The 20,783-nt window shown below is 38.4% G+C and overlaps 1 protein-coding gene across 2 annotated transcripts in view; it reads left to right on the top strand.

Annotated features, from left to right (window-relative positions):
- The first annotated feature begins 7,706 nt into the window (after positions 1-7,706).
- Positions 7,707-20,783, top strand: part of LOC129729805 (tyrosine-protein kinase CSK) — a 109,977-nt gene continuing 96,900 nt past the window's right edge. The window contains exon 1 of one of the 2 annotated variants that reach the window (XM_055688631.1): positions 7,707-8,661. Coding sequence is in view for 1 of the 2 variants with exons in the window: in XM_055688632.1 (XP_055544607.1) it covers positions 8,878-8,947 (70 nt within the window). In the remaining variant the exon portion in view is untranslated. Of the gene's footprint in view, positions 8,662-8,696; positions 8,948-20,783 lie in introns of those variants that run through there. The other variant, XM_055688632.1, reaches the window with a different exon arrangement.

Below are 20,783 nucleotides of genomic sequence, written 5' to 3'. Positions count from 1 at the left end.
CGTAAGATGTCGATACCGAAAGATTTTGTCTCATTTTTGGTTCTTTAGTTGAACAGATGTGATGCAAAGTTTCAGCCAAATCAAAAATGATAATTTAAAAAAAATATTAAAACTGGGACATTTTTTGTGGAACTGTTGAAAAACTGTCCGTCGTAAAAAAATATCAGGATTTGATTTTGAGATATTAAGTATCAGGGTAGCCACTCTACCGGGAAAAACGAGGAAAACCGGGAAAAAGCCGGGAATTCCAAATCACCGGGAAAAAAGACGGGATAACCGGGAAATTAGGCTTTTCGCCGAGAAAATCGAGATCCTGCATGTCTGCCGTTTCATTTGTTCAACAATTTCTGACGAAACGTCAACGTCAAAATCTGTAATTTTCTTTGCATAATGATCTCATTGGCATGATTCTGTCAGTTATGGAAAAGCTGTTTGTTGGTTTCAGCCAAAGTCAGCAGCAGCTTCGTAGCAAGATCTGCGTTGAATAAAATCAAGCTTGATCAGGGAAATAAAAAAAAAAAAACATTTAAAAACTTGTGGACTCAAGCAAAAATTATTTTTCAAAAAAGGAGCTCATAGTTATCGAATTCATGAAAAACTGTCATTATTTTGTTCAGAAATACATCCAAATTGCTTTTTACACAGTTTTTGCTGTGATTTTTGACACGTTTTTTACGGCGGATTTCGGGATTACTGTGGTCTATCATTCGGATTTCCAGAAAAAGTCGCGTTCTATTCTTATTTGTTTTAAATAATAATTTTTTCAAGTTGTTGATTCAGAGTGCCGGTCGAATTTATTTTACGGGTCTGAGAAAATCTCTCATACATGCCATTGGGCCCAGCTCGAAAACTTTGTAAGTCCCAGAATCGATGTTTCTCGAAAAAAAAAATTGGTTTGAGATGACAGACCTCGTGCATTTCTAAGACGTTTGGCATAAAAAATAACAGTTGCATGTGCAATTTTTGATTGGTTATTCTAAGGCTCTTCTTCCCTAAGTCTTAGATTAAATTATGCATGAGGACTTTTTTGAGAAGACAAAACTTTTAAGCCCTAACGCAAAACGAAGTTCGATGGTTAAATTCATTAACACTCTAAAAAAGAAGCATTGCAAGCTCAAAACCAGGTATACAGAGAGTAAAAGCTGGACTTAAGAAAGCACGAGAAGGCTAAGATTGTTAACGACTTGGAGATAAAAAGGGCGAAAATTGTGCAAGAGGTCTCTATGAAGGTACTTGTCAAAGTCGCAAACAGCTAAAAGCGAAGAAGAAAAAATATTTTTTATTGTTTCATATCACTATTTGGCAAGGACATAAATGAACACGTGAAAATTGATGTTTTTCTCATATTTTAAAAGAACAAAACACCGGGAAATTTAAATAAATTTCATCGGGAAAACCGGGAAAAAACCGGGAAATCGAAAATCGATTTTGAGTGGCCACCCTGAAGTATGAAAAGTTGCTTAAATTATCAATGACACAAAACTCACAAATTTTCAATCACATTTTCTAAGGTTTCCACAGACGAGTTGACGTAGAATCCCTCTTGTGTAAAAGTTTTCGTTGACGTTCTATGACTTGCATTCCTGTGAATTTTTCGATCGATGCAAACTAAGCATTTTTTATGGTATCTCTAGTCATGAAAAAATCCCCTTGACAGTGACGTCGCAGTTTCAAATATCATCACAAACATCGTATTTTTTTCTGCTCCAATCTGCAAGATTTACCCACCCAGCAGCACAAGGCACAGGAGAACGTCTAATCCATCGGAAGAGTGTGAGAGAGAGAGAGAGAGAGAGAGAGAGAGAGAGGAAAAAATCTCGCGAAGAACTTGGAATTTTAATTCATTGTCGGCTGGCTCGGTTGGCTTTGCGAATGCTCCTCCTCGCCCATCTATTCGCCATTACCGAACCGGGAACCGGGGGTAGAACCGGGAATGGGTAGAAGATATCCACATTCCTTCCTACATCCCCGAAGGCCTGGCGCGCGTCGTCGTCGTCTTTGTCGACGCTGTTCCGCGACGGAACATGGGAAAGGGAAAAAAACTATGGCATCACAGCGATAATCTCCGGGTGCCGTGCAAAAGATTTCGGAAAACAGGTTTGACTCGTCCTCTCGTTCCGCATTTCGCATGGATTTTTGCCGATCGCGGACTTTGCGTTCTGGCAGAATGAGCCTACGCATTCTTGCGTACGTGTGCGTACAAATAGGCTTGCCATAAATTGCGCTATTTTGAGTCCACCAGAAAGGCAAACAGACTGACAACTGGTTATCTTCTTGGAGTCAAATTTTGTCAATTATTTGTTAACAGCGGTAAGTTCAAGCTTCACAATGACTATTGATGAAGAACCGGAACATTGACTTTATTTGCACGAAACTGTTGTTTCAGGTGGACTGGAACTTGCGGTGTTGTATGTGGGTGGTGTTGCTTGAAAAGTTCCCTCGAGAGCCTCTTCGCATATATTTGCTGATTGAAGTGTGTACCGATGCTGGTTGCGCCTGCACACAAGTGAAGAACCAGCAGCACACACAATTGCAATCGGTTTTCGGTGTGCCTTATGATTCGATTCGCCCCGTCCAGCATACGGGCAGCGGTAAAAATATGCGCGAACAGTGAGACGGTAAACCAAACATTTCATACAGCATGAGCTTTCGGCCTGCGACCGAACGTAGGAACGTTGCAAGGTAGTTTGTTGAACTTCTTGAAAGATAATACGACCTACTGGGAAGTGATCGATAGCCGTGGAAAAAACTACTCGGACCGTCTGTGTCCGCTCGGAATGTGCGACGTGCTGCTGCTTTGCGTACTAGACGAAGAAAAGTCTGCAATGACTAAGTGCTTAGCGGCTAATAAGTTGCTCTGCTATTAGTTTTAACGCAAACCATCTGCCGTCATGGGAGTTTAAAATTTCTTCAAAACAATAAATCAATTAGCAGACCCGTAAAAGGAGACTCAGTTCTAACTTTGGTGTGTAACTTAGTGACCATCACTGGTTTGGATTGGATTCTTTTCGCTGGTCAAGGACAAACAGTAAGCGGCAGTCAGGCGTAGATCCTACCGGATTCATTTGGTCGACGCGACTGATTGTTGTTCTCTGCGCCCGCAACAGTTCGAGAATGGTTTTGCCCAGAAGGCGACGGTAGTTGAGTATCTTGGTGGGATAATAAATTAAGGTCGTCTTCTGTGGAGAATTTTGAGTCATCGTTTGGTTGCGAATTAATTGGGTTCCGGTTGCATTCTGACACGAGAGGGGATTGATTAGTCAAGCGTCAAGGCGTTCCCAAAACATGTTTTTGGTTTGATACATAATTTAGTGCCGAATCATACCTTTTTGACATATTCGTTATACGGGAAACCTTTTTTAAATGAAACACAACCCTTTGTTAAATTATTTAACCAAACTTTATTTCTTTTTTTTTTCTTCTTACAGGTAAGCTAATACTTCAAGCACGGATTTTCAAATCTTATTCAACATGAAAGGCACAGTATGTGTTAGCACGTAAGATCACATTTGCGGTGCATTCAGTACAACCAACGTGTCACAAGAACGATTTAAAGTTGTCTGTCATTACTTAAAAAAAAATTGTGTAAAAATGATGGGGGTGGTATTTCTTTTTCCAACTTGTTGGTTTAGGAACACACTTTTAAGGCGTTGTACACAAATTACGTAACGCATGAAAGGGGGGAGAATATTAAAAACAGGGAAATTAGAGAGAAAAGATTATTCAGCGTTACGCAACTTTAGGGAAGGGGGTTCCATCAAACGTTACTTATTGTTACATAAGGGGAGTCTTGGAATCTTTTTTTTTTCGTTACGTAATTTTTGCACCACGCATGATCACCGTGATCGTGAAGTGAACTTATTCAGGCTACTAAAAGTGACAGAAATTTATCATAGAGGTTTTGAGTCGCAAGGTTTATTGAAAAAATCGCACTAAAACTTTTGTATACTTTTGAATTTACGTTGCTTGTGAGAATTGTAAGAAATAAAAATTAACAAAAAAGTTAATTGTTCGAGAAATTAAAGAATTATATGGAAAATAAATTATGGATGGCAAAAAAATTTGATAAAAATTAAAACAATTAAAGTAAATGAAAGTAATTTTTTTTCTGGCAAAAAGTAATGAACTGAAAATACAACGAAAAAAAAGCAAATAATAAAACGAATAAATACAGAAGAAACTCTAGAAAAAATAGAAAGTGCATGGAAAAAGTATTAGAGTTAATGTGAGGATTTTAGAGTAAAAGAAATGTTTCTATGATGGTTTGACACCGCTCCTAACTCTTTGAAGGGGGGAGGGGGGCCTCACACGCTTGAAACACCCGTCTCAACCAAATCAAAACAACATAAAATGATTTAGATTATGCACAAAAACCAAAAATCGATCCCAGATACCGTTTTGAATTTTAAAAAAATGGCGACTTTCGCTTTCTGGGAAACACCATCTTACGCTTGGAAGGTGGGGTCCACGTTTCTGATGTCTGTGTTAGAAAAATCAACTATACTATTTAACTATTTAGTAAAAGTAAAAGCAAACATTATTTGCTAAACCAACCCAACCAGAGATGTCAGAAATATTCCGGGATAGCAAGAAATCCGTAGATTTCCGTAGATATTTTGCAAAATTCGCAGATTTCCGTAGCGGGTTTCAAAAGTTCCAAGATTTTATACACGGATCAAAATATATCCGTAGGAGTGAAACAAACCCGTAGATCAACGGAGATATCAGTCAACAGGAAGACGAATTTGCTTGGCATTGCTCCTCGATGAAAGTAAACTCGCTCTAACTTTATGATGTCCGTGTCAGAGAAATGACTCTTCAATAGAAAGGAAAGCAAACGAAATGTGCTATGAAACTATGATTGCACAACCATTTGTGTACAGGCCAGCTGTAAGACGCGAACTAACAAAATTTTCACACAACGCGGGCATTACGTATCGTCGGCTGATGCAAAATTTCTGCTTCCTTACCGTGAAAGTATCTCTAATTACCTCTTCATTACAAAGGACAGCATACACAACTAGCGCATACAATCATACCCATCAACAAGTAGGTTACAACTGGAAAAGATCGTATTGCGAGAGTACTTATAAATCACTTCCACTGCTAGACTGCTGCAACTGGTCCGTTACCTACTTCCCACAGATAGGTTCGTCAGAAGTTATGCCCGAATACGACACCGATTTATTAGCATAGTATTTCGTCTACCTTTTTTGATGCCCGCATTAGGGAAATAAACTAATTGTATAGAAAATGTATGTGCATATTTGACCTTGAAACTTATCCATTGTTTTCACCGCGTAACAAGAAAATGGTGGCGTTAATAAGCATATTGTAGCTTTCAAATAACATGATTAATTTCGAATTCAAGGCAGTTGTATGGGCGTCATCCACAAATTACGTAAGAACTTTCTCCGAAATTTTCGACCACCCCCCTCCCCCCATAATAAGGCTTAGTAAGATATTGCAATAGTCCCCCCCACAAATCTTAAGCAAGATTCTGTTTTCCAGGAAAAAAAATTTTTTTTAAGAGAATTTTTTATTTTACACATGGTGCATTCGTAAAGAATAAAAACAAAACAAGTTAACCAATTCAGTTAATATCATGATAAAGTTAATAAAATTGAAAATTAAGTATACGAAGTAAAGTACATAATCATTCAGCTAAGTTGAAATCACGCTTTCCCAAGGTTCAACTTTTGAGATCTCAGCGAGAAATAATTCAATTTTTTTTCAAGTTTTGTAAATTTCGTTTATATTTTATATTTTTTCAATCTTACGTAAGATTTTCTCGAATCCCCCTCTTTCTCTATGTAAGCATTCGTAAGAAATTTGTATTGCCTTTCGCTAGCTACAACTTTGTCCCTTCTTTCTGACAGGGGTCAAGGACTTCCCATTTAAGCGTTTCTGTGTAAATTTTAGCGACTTTGGCCGCCAAACAGGCAGCATGAGGACGAACGTTGTCATGCAGCAAAATCACTTTTTTATGCCTCTGCTCATATTTTAGCAGTATTTCGCACAGTGCTCGGCTAAATCGCATCAATTGAAATCGGTCTCGTTCCCCATTTTCGTTCGGTTTCAACAGCTCAGATTAAATAACACCGACCTGGCCCCACCAAATACACAGAATAAGCTTCGCAGCGTGTATATTCGGCCAAGTTGACGACTGAGAATCATGACCGGACAGTTCCCATGGCTTTCATGCTGTAATGAATCCATTTTTCATCGCCCGTCACGATGCGATGAAGGAAACCATTCCTTTTTTGTCGCTGAAGCCGTTTCAACACAGGCAAAAAAAACAGTTGTCAACATCAAAATTATCGTATCTAAATAACGGGGACCAATCACAGCACACACATAGAGCAGCATTTCCGTAATCTTTGTTTAACTCTCGGTGCGCTTAAGTCGTTGTTTTTGTTAATGAAATAAAAAAAGTGATACTTCCCTCAAATGACGATTATTTGGCATAAAATCACACATTTTCACACAACTTAAAGTATATGACGTCACAACAAAAGCGCTATCGTGTCAAAGCGATTTGTTTACCATATGTCCGCTGGGTTCATTACGCTTTAGATATATATCTTGCCATCACTTGCTGTTGGCGCCATCTATTGACGAATGGCGAAAATTTGGTTACGTACTGAACAGTCTTTTATGAAATAGAATGCAAAATGCGAGTAAATAATGAAAAAATTGATGAAAAAGATTTAAATTGAAGCCAGGGGCGACTCGTGGCTTTTGAATCTGCCTGTTCAACTACAAATATTGAAATAAAAATTTGAGGAAGTAATCACAATCATGTCCGCAATGACGCAAGTCATTCTAGTCATTACTATTTGAAAGTAAACTAAAAACCAATAAAATATTGATATAAATTTGCGTCTGAAATATATTTTTTGCCTGGCGTCCCCGTGTGCAATGCACAGGTTGCACCTATGGACGAGTCGCCCCTGATTGAAGCATAGAACATAATCGAGAAAATTTAAAAGAAACGATACGTGCTACGTCTCTGAGCGCTCGGCTACAGCAATACAAGCATTGTCGGTGGATAATCGACATATTTTTTCGTTTATTGTACACCTTGTACACTTACATTGAATTAATTCTGCTTCTATTTTAGGCAGGTGTATCGAAAATGTATTATTATTATGTCGTATAAACCGTTTCGGTAAACCACAAATCATCACATTTATTGTCTCTAAGCCTACATGTGCCTACATGTGCCATTGTTGTAAGCTTTGTTGTTCGACCTTGTGCAACATTCCGATCAGTATTTTCCATTCCGGATTTACCCCACAAATCATTCGTCAGCAACCGTGTGCATGCATCGACCTATTTACCTTGATCAAAATCCTATGATTGCAAATCAATTAGCTCTTCTCGTATATTCCGCGTGTGCATCTGGAACATCCCTAGCCATGTCTGGCCACAACGGTCAGAAGAGCGAGAGAACGAGTGGTAACCCTTTCGAGTTGAAAGCGATCGCGCGATTCACGCGGGTCACAGCTTGAAAGCTTTTTTCGAGAGAGTGAGTACCAGACGCGACCCACACACGAACCTCTGTCTGTCGCACAGGTGAAGCGAAAGCTCCGTTCTGCTATGATCACAATTTGAAAAAAATCCATTGCTAGTCGCCGCGTACCGCCATGCCGTGAGTCTTATTCATTACTCCGACCTGACGCGGAATGGTTCCTCCTCCTCCGGATCGCGCCGTAATTCTGCTCGAAGTTGACTGGAGAGCGTAAGTCGCGATTTTTTTTGTTCGTTCAAGTGCGAGAGAGAGAGAGAAACCTTAGTCATTGCTTTGTTATTTGTTTGTTCGTTCGCTTTTTCTACGCAGAGTTTACCAGCAGCGACCACAAAACTGCTGGATCTCGCCGGTGGAGCGAGACCCACGGTCAGTGTTGTTTTGGTGGTTGTTGAGTTCGAAAGCTCTTGAGCGATACATCTACTACTCGACGTTCGTAGGTCGATCGGCGCGCGGTTATTCTGATCATCTCTCGTTCGGACACGCGAATTTGACGAGTGTTATGTTTTTGTTTGTGTTTGGCAACGGTGACGGTGTGCCGTGTTCTGGTGTCCCACTGGCACTTCCTACACTAGCCAGTAGCGTTTTGATCGAGAACGGATTGATAATCTGCAGTGTGTGATTCGAAGAAGGTAACGATCGGAATCGGAAGATCTGCAACAGCTGTGCCACAGCAGTGTAAACGCTTCACCTACGGTGAAACGCTGCTATGCCTTCGGTTGTGATGAAAGAGTTATTAAAAATATCGTACAAGTGCGTTTTGAAGCAATAATTGCGGATAAAAGTCGATTGATTTGCTTTGGAATTTGCCGCTTTTTGGATTGCGAATCGTTGGAAGTGTTCGGTGTGTGATTGAAAGGAAAAAAGTGCTAGCAACCAAATTGGTCCTCCATTCAAATTTACAGTTGCCATGAATAATTAAATAATTATCTTGACGCCACTAAACCGGATTTTTAACCACAAGCTAGCAGCTTATCGCAAACGAATATCAGAGCGGAGTAAAGTTTAGCAACTTTTGAGACTGCAAGGACTTGGTATGAGCGGAAAACGGGTGTAATTACGTGATCGTAGACAAGTGAAAAGTGGCCTTCGCAAATCCGGCGATCGTACGATCGTGTTCAAGATTCAAAGTGAGTGCGATGTTTGCGCAGTGCAAACAACCGAAAATATTCTGAACAAATATTCATATTTCGAATTGATTTCCCTCAAGATGAAATAGAAGATGTGTGGATACTAGCTTCTTGTCGACTCTGAGCCAGTTTGTAGTGGGTTCATACTCGGTCCGTCCCCGGTCTATCATCCGTTTGTGTGAATCTCGCCAGAATCGCATCCGCTGGGAGGAGATCATGCAGTGTCTTCGATTCTGCCAGCAGCACGGTGGGAACTGCGGGGGTGCTTATATAAAGATTTATGAAGGTTAGTTGTAGGTGTTTGGGCTGGCTGGCTGCCTGTGGTTGCGGTTGATCAGGAAAGTCACCGCTGCCAGCTGCCGCCGTCACAGCTCCGATCTGCGTCAGTTTAACGTGCGCGCGCCTTACAGTAGTGCTTCTTTGTACGTATCGATGTTGTAGTTGTCACTGTATGTAACATTCGGTAATATCGGTCCCCTATTAACACCACTGAACGGTAGGAATTTGTGTGGATCACTTGAGCTGAGCTACGATGTCGCAGTGATTTGTGTGGATTAGCGCCTCTACTGCTGCCGCTATTGATGCTCGCTGTTTACGTTCGAAATGTTGTGCAGCGCGCTTTGTCATCAGTGTTGTTATGTTCTTGTTGTCGAGGGTGTTTTATTGTTATTGCATTAACGTGCCGTTAGCGAAGCTAGTTTGTTGTCATCCATCAAATCAGTATTGGCTGATCGAGCTTAAGTGTGGTTTTTCACTTTAATTCTCGATTGCGTAATCGCCGGTTGATTTATGTTATGTCAAAATTTAGTGAACTAGTCGTTCATTTAATGATACTTTAGAACGATTTTGTGTGAAATGTGTAAAACAATCGGTAGAAATTAATCTAAGTCACAGGATAGCAAAACAAAGTTAAGAAGTTGAATCCGATGGTTTTCTGTTGAACTTGCTTTTGCAGATATAATAACATCGAATTTTGACGAAAAAGATCGATTGCAGAATTGCTGACCTAAATTTTACTGTCCAAATTTTAGAAACTCATAGACTGATAGATCTCTGTCAATTGTCTATAATAATGCATAATCTAAACAACACCCAGATGGTCTCGAGGTACGATGCTGGCTTAACAAGCCAGTCGTCGTAGGTTCGAGTCTCGTCTCGGGAGAGACTGTTAGCGTCAGTAGGATCGTAGCGTTAGCCCCGCAATTGTCCTGTACACTAAATAGTCGGCTGCGAAGGCTGTGTATAAATAAACAGAAGGTCAAGTTCCGATTTGGAATGTAGCACCAACGCTTTGCTTTGCTAAACAACACCCTTGCAGAGAAAACAGTTTATGAGTCGCAATTAGAGCGTCTATTTGCGACGGTTTTCAGTTACCCGGGGTTCAGGGAACGAAAATTTGATTTCCCAGAATTCCTGGAAATGGGGTGCAGAACTGCTTATACAGTAGTACCTATTTTAACCAGTCAAAGAACATGGTCCTCAAACTCTTGAATTCTAATCAATATCAACAATTTCACGAATTTCTCACGAATATATAAACTACTGTTCATAACAGAGAAATTATCAACATCAATCGAAAAGTCAACTCAAATTAGGCACCTTTAGGCACCTTTTGAGTGCTGAAGAAAATCCTCTGCAAACAGATATAAACTGCTTGAAATAGTTCCGGGGTGATTGAAATAGTGTCCCTCGATGGGCAACTTCAAATGTTCATTGTTGAAATTTGCTAAATCAGATTCCCTATTCTAAGAAAAATCGAAAAAAAGCACATCTGGCAATAAAAAAATGTTTCAAAAAAAATGAAACCCTGGCCGCTTTGAGGCTCTACTCCCCCAAATCCGATTGCGAATAAATTTTGCTACCACTAAACAAAATTCCCATCAGAACTCCGGGCAATTCCATCTCGGGACTTCCCGGGACGGAAGAATTTAAAGTTTGAATCGATTATGTTTTATACAATTGAACACCAAATAGAAAAATGGTTGGACTTTACTGACTTAATTATCATTTTTCGTCATAAATAATTTTTAAAACGGAGGATAAGGTTTCTCTATTTTTAAGGGACATATTTACTCTAACTTATACTAAAAATGTAAACTTTGACTAACTTATGCTAAAAAATTGTGAATATAACCACACAGCAAATAGCAAATATCAACAAAATGGCAGCAAAGATAAAGATCTGATTTGTTCCAGTGAGGAGTTCGTGTGAAATAACGTTTGAGGAAAAAAATCCGAACAAACTTTCAGTTTCAAATTAAAATCTAGCGCAACTTATTTTTCTATACTTGCTTGTTTATTCAAGTAATGTAACTCATTTACAATCCTCATAGAAAAAACTCAGCTCCACATCGCGCTGATTTCCTGATCTCCTGGGGTACTTGCTTTATAGCTTCCTGAATTACGGATGTTTTGATTGTTTTGAGCTCCTTCTTGATTTTTCTATCAAACAATCGACGTTTTTTGCTTTTTAACCTTAATGGTAGACCATTCGCTTCAAATTTGCTCAGAAAGTTTCAATAAACTGCAGCTGTGGCACATTTTGAGAATTGTATTCTTTCGGAATAAAAACACTACTTTGTCATTTTTATGGTACTTATATTGTAAGTTTTAAACCCATTTCATGCAGATGCTTATTCACCGTTTTTGGATCAATCTGATATTTATTGCCCAGCTAACGATATGATTTCGCCGACCGACCAGGCGTTTCCGCCCTCAATTTCGCTCGAACTTTGCTCTCTTGCAAAGTGCATTTTCGTCCGGAACCAGATTTTCTTTTCTTTTTTTGTTTCGTCCGGAACCAGATTTTTCTTCCATTCTCGAAGAGTTTGTCAATAATGTATATAAATGTTTTTTTTTTTTTATATCCAAGATCTTTAGAATGGTGGAACACTTCACTTTAAGATTATTCTTTATATTGCTCACAAAAATTGCAAATCAATTTACGACGATCTTCTTCCGACCACGCCTTTTTACCAACTAAGCGTCACTTGACAGAATAGACTGGTCGTGTTACCAGTTATATAAAAGTGGATCTTCATTTTGTGGAAAAGGATTTTTCCAATTTGTGCAGCACTTAAAAATCGTAGACCAATTTAAAAGTGGTTCGGATTTTTTTCCTCACACGTTATTTGTAAAATTATAACAGAAAATTATTCTGAATATCATCATGATCAATAATCAGGAGGCCACCCAGTCGAGAAAACCGGGGAAAAACACAGTGTTGTAGCCAAGGAGGGTTGGAGGGTTAGGGCTCAAACCACCCCCCCCCCCGCTCTTCTCCAAGGCTTTTGATCTTAATTTTTTTTTCAATGATAGGGTTTTGGCAAAAGGGTCAAAATGCTTCGTTTCCTCGAAAAAGGTACTCACGCAAAATTCCGGCTTAATGGAACTTCGGGATGTGAAGCCTCCTAGTGAAAATGTCGAGATGAAATTAACGCAACCTTATTTATTATTTATTTATTATTTTATTTAACTTTATTTTAAAATCAAATGTTTTAGCAATGCATAAAACTTCGGGATCTGGAAAAGTCTCAAAAAAAAAACAACAGAAAAAACGTCTTCCTGCCTTCCATTTCGGAAACCTACTGATTCGATGATCCATCCATTTCTAAGAAATGTGGCATAAACAGCTTTTTCGATATCAAAAATTTTATGCTTTTTTCATCGGCCAAAATAGTAAAGGTTTAGAAGCTTAGAGGCATGACTTCCGGAAGTCCGATTGCACTGGATAAGTTAATCTTTTAGATCTTTGACCTGGTAATCCAGTATTCTTCGTACGTGCGGAGAAAATGAAAACTGCCTCGGTTAAGGAATGTAGATTGATTTTATTAAACAAATTCTACTTAATCCCGCTCATTTCAAGATGGTTTGACAAAGTATTTTTTTTTAATTCTTTTAGCACCAATATTTAGTGGTTAATTTGTGGTTTCGAAATCCAATTTGTGGTAATTTGTGGTTGAGTAATTTCTCAGAAATTTTCAGAAAACTGAGTCAAGCCATCTCTGAAAATGATTTCGCTTCAAATGAATCGGACAACGATGATATATACATCAATCGAAAGCTCTTAATTTGTGGTTCACGAAAATGTAGTTTTTGTGGGCACACTTCATAATAAAATAATTAAAAAACTATTATTTAAATTTTTGAACATTGTTTACCTCTTGTTGTCAACACCGACCGTACGCTGAGCTAAAATCCCGGAGAGAAATAATTTTCTTTTGCGGTTTCTCCCCTGTCTTTTTCAGTTTTTTGTTTCTTAGCTTCGAAAACTTTATAGCTTTTTTTTGTTGCCTACTCATTTTGCTGCCATGCGGTCTTTGTGGTTTCTCCCGTGGAAAACAAGGTATGTAGTGTCAGCACTTTATTCTGGCGAAGGAATATCGAGAATGCATCAAATTATGTGACTATATTTCTGGGAAAGAGGTTGATTGAGCTGGAATTTTTCATAGGGACTTATTTCGAGAAGACAAAACTTTTGAATTGATTCGAATGTTGTTTTCGAATTGATCATTGACTGAGCTACCCAACGGTTATTTTAAACTGCACGTGCGTTGCACGGTAAGCGATATCACTTACGATAGCAGTAAAACACTTCATCTTCTAAGTTGTTCTCTCCTATTTTCTCTCTTCAATACTCTCTCGCAACACAACGCAACCCGGATTGGGGATGAGTGATATGAGTGCGCCAAATCACTGTTTTTACTGGTGCCGTTTGTAACATGATAGTAATTGATTTAGGTTACTCTCTGTCTCTCAAGCTGCCTCCATCTTGAATACTCTCAAAATTGAAATTTTTTTCAATCAAACGACCCGCCCCACACTGTAAAAACGTAATCAAAATTATCTTGACCCGTAAAAAGTGATTTTTGATTCAATAAGTCGTTTCATTAATTATTCTCAATGTTGCAACTTTTTGATTAATCTAGTTAACAGTTAGAAACGAATTTTACATTACTCATTTTGGAATATAAAAACCCACTTTGTTCGGCGAAGCTATTGCACATCTTAAAATAAACAACTTTGTTGAAGACATCATACTCCTATTTTTCAATATAAATGGACTTTTTGGAGTTTTCTACAGATGATCTTTAAAAACAATTGCTTCCAATTTAACTTTTTATAGTGATTTTCAACAATTTTTCAATGCTCTGCATCATTGTTTGCTATAACGAAACAAACAACAAAATGATTGAGATAGGCAAATTATCATAGTTTCCTAGTATGACTAGAGAACGACCAACCAACACCAAAAATGTTTCGGAATTTGGAAGTGCATGTCAAAATGAATATTTTTGCAAAACGTGAAACTTTTTCTGACAATTTGTTTTTTTTAGATTCATTGTTTATTAGCAAAAACTAGAACTAATTCCAAGTTCTTTGATATCCAAAGATCGAGAGTCCGCCAAGGAACCATCCGGATATTTAAGTAAGTTATCTACAGTTGTTGGGTACATAGCACACGAAAAAGTTTTTGTTACAAACTTTTTTTTCCATAATAGTGTGGTTTGTTCTGAAGAGTTTTAGGCAACTTAATTGTCTATCTAAGAAACTTTATTTTCAAATTTTTTTAGATAACCCATGTTTTTAAAATCATTTTGTGTTTTAATTGTTTTCATGGGTGTCAGATCTCAAATTCAATCTTTGTAATATTTTTGAATGAAAGTTCAATTAATTTTCTAGAAGTTATCCATTTATAACCATTCGCTCTCTCTCGTCATTATTTGAATATATTTATTTATAAGAAAGAGGTTTAAATACTTTAAACCTTCTCAAGTTTTAGCCCAGTTAAATTTTCAAAAAAAAAATGCGAAGTTGCTTGGTTTAATAGGAACTACACAAATGTAGGGAAATTGTACCCTACATGAAAAACAAAATGCCATTTACACCACCTATATTTGATTAATTCATATCTCGATGGTTCCTCTAAAAGGATTTTCAACCTTTTGGAACCAATAAACTCGGAAACCTAAATGAAACAAGATGTCAGAAAAAATCCTCAAATCCGGAACATTTCCAGTGTCCGTTGGTCACGCCAAGTTCTCAAATTATTCTAGAAAACTATGGTAATTTTCTAGTGAAATGAAACCGGTTTCGTCATATTTGATTCATTTTTCATGGGGTTCTGGCCTTTAAAAAACTTACAAAATTTTGCCTGTCTCAATCATTTTGTCTACCCCTTGTATTTCTTTGATTATTGACGATTTCTACTCGAATAACACTGGTCGACAAAATGGAAAAAGTGCATTAGAAAAGCTCAAACCGGGAAAAAATGAAAGATTATAGTTATTCAACCATTCCTATGAATTTTGGTGCCTCTAGCCTTTACCAAAACGTGTCAATAATCCTTCATTTTTCCCGTTTTCAGTTTTTGGAGTGCACCAGTGTTGACCAGTGTAATGCACTTATTTACACTAAGAACTTTTTACTCAAAAAAATTGATTTTGGAGCCGTAGTGTCTTTAGCAAACTTGTTTTGTTGATTATTTTTCATTTTATGAAAGTTAGAACTTTGTGATAAAAAAAAGTGAGAAACAAATTTCTTTTTTCTCATTTATGCATATAAAAATTCACTTTGCTGAGTAAAGTTCTAGCACATTTTATAAGAAACAACTTTGTCGAAGACACCATGCCAATTCCAAAGAACTTTTGTGAAGTTTCCTTTAGAATGCCCCTTAAAATCATTTTTCAATATAACTTCAAAACATACGAGTTCACCGAAGGAAGTTTTTTTTATCTCTTATTTTTTACAGTTATTGAAGATTTTTATTAAAATAATGCACTAATTTACTTACAGGTATATACACGGGAGACAAATGCCTATACTCAAATATAGAAATCGTTTGGATTTCAGATATTTGCTGGTTTTGTCAATAACCAAAGAAATATAAGAAATAAAAACAAACATTATTTATTGAAATTGTTCATTTAGTTATAGCAAACAACATTGTAGAACATTGAAAAATTGTAGAAAATCACTATTAAATGTTATATTGAAAAAAAAAAAAGATTTTTAGTGGTAATATGTAGAAAACTCCACAAAAGTCCATTTAAATAGGTGTAAAGAAGTATGGTGTCTTTGACAAAGTTGTTTCTTATAAAATGTGCTACAACTCTGCCGAACAAAGTAAATTTTCGAATGCAAAAATATGATTGGATGCAGTGGCGTAGCCAGAAATTCCGTCCCTTCCCAGGACGGAATTTCTGGCTACGCCACTGCATCCTATCATACAGGGTTTGAGACCTCAGTTTTTTTCCAATAGCTCTGCTGCATACCAATAGGGCGTTTGCAGCCTTGATGATTGTTTGTTCGATTTGAGAGTTCCAGTTTAGTTTCTGATCAAGTATGATTCCCAAATATTTTGCTTTAGTAGATAACTTTATTCCGGTGCGATCCAGCCGCAGTTTAGGAAAAATGTATTTCGAGTGAAAGGAACAATATTTGTTTTGGAGGGATTCATACTTGACCCCTCTTGTCTGCATCATTAAGCTGTAAAATTCAGTGCAGTTTGCATTCTGTTGGAAATAACGCAGTCGTGCCCTAACCAAAATCACTACAAATAATGACCACAACAAGAGTGATAAAATCCCGCCTTAAGACATATTCAATTCTGGTGGTTTTTCTTATTAAGAACGTGCCACCGAGTTGAGAAGTTTCTTCACGACTAATCAGCATGAAATGAATCCATTTTATTGTGTTCCTATCTATATCATGCATTTCCATGGTTATTTGCATTGTGAGATGCATTATCAATTATTTTATTTATTTATTTGGCATTCCGTCATAATGACATGGTCTGATTTACAAAGTTTGTCTAATTTACTCCGTTATTAGATGCCGCTCTCCAATCCCTGGGACACCGTGTACTCTCTGCCAGATCTAGCTATCTAGCTCCATCTGGTCTAACCATCTTGCCCGCTGCGCCCCTGGTCGTCTTTTTCCTACCGGATTCGAGGCAAACACCATCTTCGCAGGGTAGTTGTCCGGCATTCTTGAAACATGCCCTGCCCAGCGTATCCGTCCAGCTTTAGCCACTTTCTGAATACTGAGTTGCGCGAGCTCATGGTTCATTCTTCGCCTCCATGTTCCGTTCTCCTGCACGCCGCCAAAGATCGTCCTTAGTACTCGTCGTTCGAAAACTCCGAGCAGTCGCAGGTTCTCCTCGAGCATTGTCCACGTTTCATGCCCGTAGAGAACAACCTGTTTTATGAGCGTTTTGTAGAGATTACAATTCGTACGGGGGCTCAGTCTGTTCGACCGCAATTGCTTGTGGAGCTCCCTCAATAACAAGAAAAGTTGCTAAGGAAATTTTCTTGGTTTGTATGGATTTTTCGATTTTTCCCGCGTCAGTTGTTTATATGTTGTTTTTGTAAGCAATTTGAAATTTACTCAACGGATTGGCTATCATATAAACTGTTTTTACATGACGATCAATTAGTTTTTCCATAACTTTTAAAAAGAGTGATGTTAAGCCAATTGGCCTGAAGGTTTTTGGAAGTGTCTTATTCCAGCCACCGGCATTTGATATGAAAATAACGCTAGTTTGAAAATAAATATTAAACAATTGTAAAACAAACTGAGCAATAAATAACCTCCCGTATATATTCTATCATGTATGACGTTTCTTATCACGGATTTTTTTACAAGCGGTAATCTGCCTGTAATCGCATAATTGTAACATTCGACATTTTATGGATTTCGTGCTTTTTGTTGGTAAATGCTTAGAATAGTATGTACTTTTTACATCTGAAAAAATATGCTTATGTTTATGTGAAAAAAGTCGTAAAAAATACCAAGTTGTTGTGTCACATAGCGTAAATAACCGCATAATTGTCACACTACTTAAACTTTTCCAACTTTTTTTTTTTGTCAAAAAAGCTTCCATCCAAATCCACATCTGCATCCTTTGGAACTCGGAAGTTATTCTAATCCGGTAACCAACCACCGGTGATCCGTTTCTGATGTTCAGCTCATGCTTGTTGAATACATGAGAAACTTCATTTTCCCTGTGATATATTCCAAAAGTAGCTTGAAAGTGACGGCATAAATGTATCATTGCAAAAATTTCAACCAATTTGACTTCAAAAGTAATGTTTAATGTATACAGAGTGTAATGTAGTGCTTTCTTCATGATACAAAGTTCAGTTAAAGTGTCTATTTGCAAGAATATATAGGGAACAAAGCATTTAAGGTCAAAATATAAAAGTGCGATTTGCTCGAACAACCAATTTTGCAAATGTTACAAATATGCGATTATAGGCAAAATCTACCGTGATAATTTAGGTAACAATATGAATATTAAACAAAACGGAAGGGAAATCCGACTGAATTGCCTTTCCTGTGACGACTCTCTTTATTATATGACAGGTGAAATAACTGCTAAACAAATAGAAGTTAGTGAAAAGTTTACAATTAGTCACTCATTTCCACGCGTGCTAAATGTGTTACACTAGTTATGTGTGTATACGTGAACAAGCAGGAAGTAGACAGATAGAATACGTCGCCACTCGTGGTTGCGGCCTAGTGGTTACATTACAGTACGCACAGCACAGTTCAGGCTAAGCGCATCAATAGGCTCGCATCTTAGAGGATACACACTTCAACCGGAGCTGAGAATAGCTGCCGGGCTTCTAGACGCCTACAACCGCCGTCGCCGACAACCGTAGGTTCGCATGAATGACTAAGTGTATGTGCATTTTGCGCGTTTGTTTTCGCAGTTCCTCGAGCAGAAAATTAATGCCACAGCTTAAAAAAGACGCAATTAATGCATCAGTCATGCGAGCGGGCGTGTAGCGAGCAGTCAGTAGTTTTTTTTATTGTCTTTCGCCTTGCTGCTGCCGATTGCAGCCTAATCCCAATTTTAGTTCGCGTAATTTGCAGTACGGCGAGTGACTGTAAAATTCTCGATCCAGTGCCGAGGATAGGAACAGCCGCGATATTCTTTTCATTGCCTTTAGATGGATGGCACACCGTATAAAGAATCGCATTTTCCGACGAAGGTTTAGCCTAGCTATGAGCGACGACACGCGCCGTCGTCGTCAAATGCATCGCCAAAACTACGGCAGCTAAGAGACAACCGTGCTGTTTGTTTGCTATTGATTATGATCATGACGTTGATTATGATTAGGCAATCGGGCTGCACACGTTAACGAGTGCGCACCAGGCGGCTTGGTATTTCGAGTGGCCAATCCGCACTTTACTGCTACACGCTTTATGGAAATCCAATTACCTTGTGTAATACCCTAATGTGGCTACAGGCCTGTCGGACGTTTGTTGTTGTTTTTTTCCTCTGAGCTGCTGATGACGATATTGAAGATCTTCGATTAGGATTCGGATCTTTACGCAGTTGTGACGACCGAACGATGTTGTAACGCTAAACTAGCTGGAGCTAATGTCAATACGAGAGCATAGACGAAATGTGACCATGCTTGATGGAACATAAGGAAGCCCAACCCGGCTGGGGCCGCGTAACATCAGTGCGTGTTATGAGCGGTGGTTCAATGGAGTGATGCTCATTATTGGTTTAATGTTCGTAATTGCCCGTAAATCGATTCGGAATTGTTCGTAATGGCATTATAGCGCTTTTTCCTGTGGTAAACTTTTCAACAAATTAAAGACCGCGAGTACTCGATTGAGGTAGACATGACTTTCCCACTGTAGAGACGAAAATCAGCAGTATCGATATGTTGTGGAAGACGGATTTTGCGCTAACCTGTTTATGGGATTGGCAGCATCATTTCTGAATCCAATGAACCTTTGGGTGAACAAGATATATGATCATTTTATTGTCTTCGTCTTTTTTTATTACAAAAATATATTTGAAATGTTTAATTTGCATTGAAAAGGTTTCGATCAAATACTTGGTTCAAATGTATTTTAGATGATTCATGTGAAGTTTTTCATTGCAATTTACATTTTTACAAAGTTTGTTGTGCGGAAGAACCCTGGAAAAGATAAAAAACCTAATTTAAAAAACCCGCCTGTTATCACATCTAGTGACGAGAGAGGGCAGTCCACAGAATATCATGTAAAAAACTTTTCTGCTTCCAGGCCCCAATCGAGAGACAAACTAAACTTATCGCTGCTCCCGTCGTTGCGGCGTCCTCCCACATGCTCAGCAACAGCAGCAAGCTTCCAAAGATAGAAAACCTAGGCAGAATCACTCCGGCGGGTTCGGATGTGCTGTCGACTCCTCCATTAAGGAGCGAGCCGTAAAACGCCGACGTTTGTGCAATGCGAAATGATTTTTTCTGTTGTTGATGTTTCGTGTGCGTCGATCGCTTCGAAAGTGATGTGTCTTCTTGCGTCCGATGATGTGATGACTAGAACGCCACCTAACGCGAGCATCGGCGTTATTGCAGCAAGAAATCAAACCATTTGTAGTTTAGCGGTAAAAACGGCGACGGTGCTCGGTGTAATGATAATCAAACAATAAAAGATCAATTGTGCCATTTAGTTTAAGTGCTTTTGCTGATTTGGCCGTAATGACATTGTTCGGCTGTTTTGGTTCAATTAAATTGATGGATTGATTTTTATTGATTGGTCGCTAACGTCCACTGAGGTTTTAACCTTTATAAGGTCTTCTAATGTTCCGTTCTGTCCGACCGCTATTAATTTTTTATTTCAGTGCACGGTAAGATTGACAAAAATCATGAAGAAGTACACAACATCGGAAAGAGTACATCACAAGTTGCTTCTCTCCGTAGGCGACAACGATCGGTTGTTGGGAAATGACCCAGTTTGACTCTCGAAGCTTCAAGCGTGTGAAAAATGTACATAATTTCTGTCCGATTCAGTACTGCAATCGCAGAGCGATTTTTTTTCTCAACCGCCGCTATCATGTCAAATTCGTTTCGAATTTTCGCTTGGTGTACTGCCTGTGATGCCAGTGACTGATGGCTGCCAGCGGAGGATCGGTTCATTCTGGTCAGCTTTTCTTCGTGCCACATAATGTCCGTGACCAGATTTGCTTTTTTTTCTACTTTTCTTCTGATTCGTTGTTCGATTGTTGAGGCTATGTTTCATTGCGGGGATAATCTTTTCTCTGCTCTACTCCTCAAGTCATGCACTATTTTTCAATGCCGAGACGAAAGAATTCCAGCACGAAAAAAAAGAATACCCTC

Source organism: Wyeomyia smithii, chromosome 3, assembly GCF_029784165.1.
Source record: "Wyeomyia smithii strain HCP4-BCI-WySm-NY-G18 chromosome 3, ASM2978416v1, whole genome shotgun sequence".
Taxonomy (NCBI): Eukaryota; Metazoa; Arthropoda; class Insecta; order Diptera; family Culicidae; genus Wyeomyia; species Wyeomyia smithii.
Note: the sequence above shows the minus strand (reverse complement) of the source record. Positions and strands in the feature narration are given on the sequence as shown.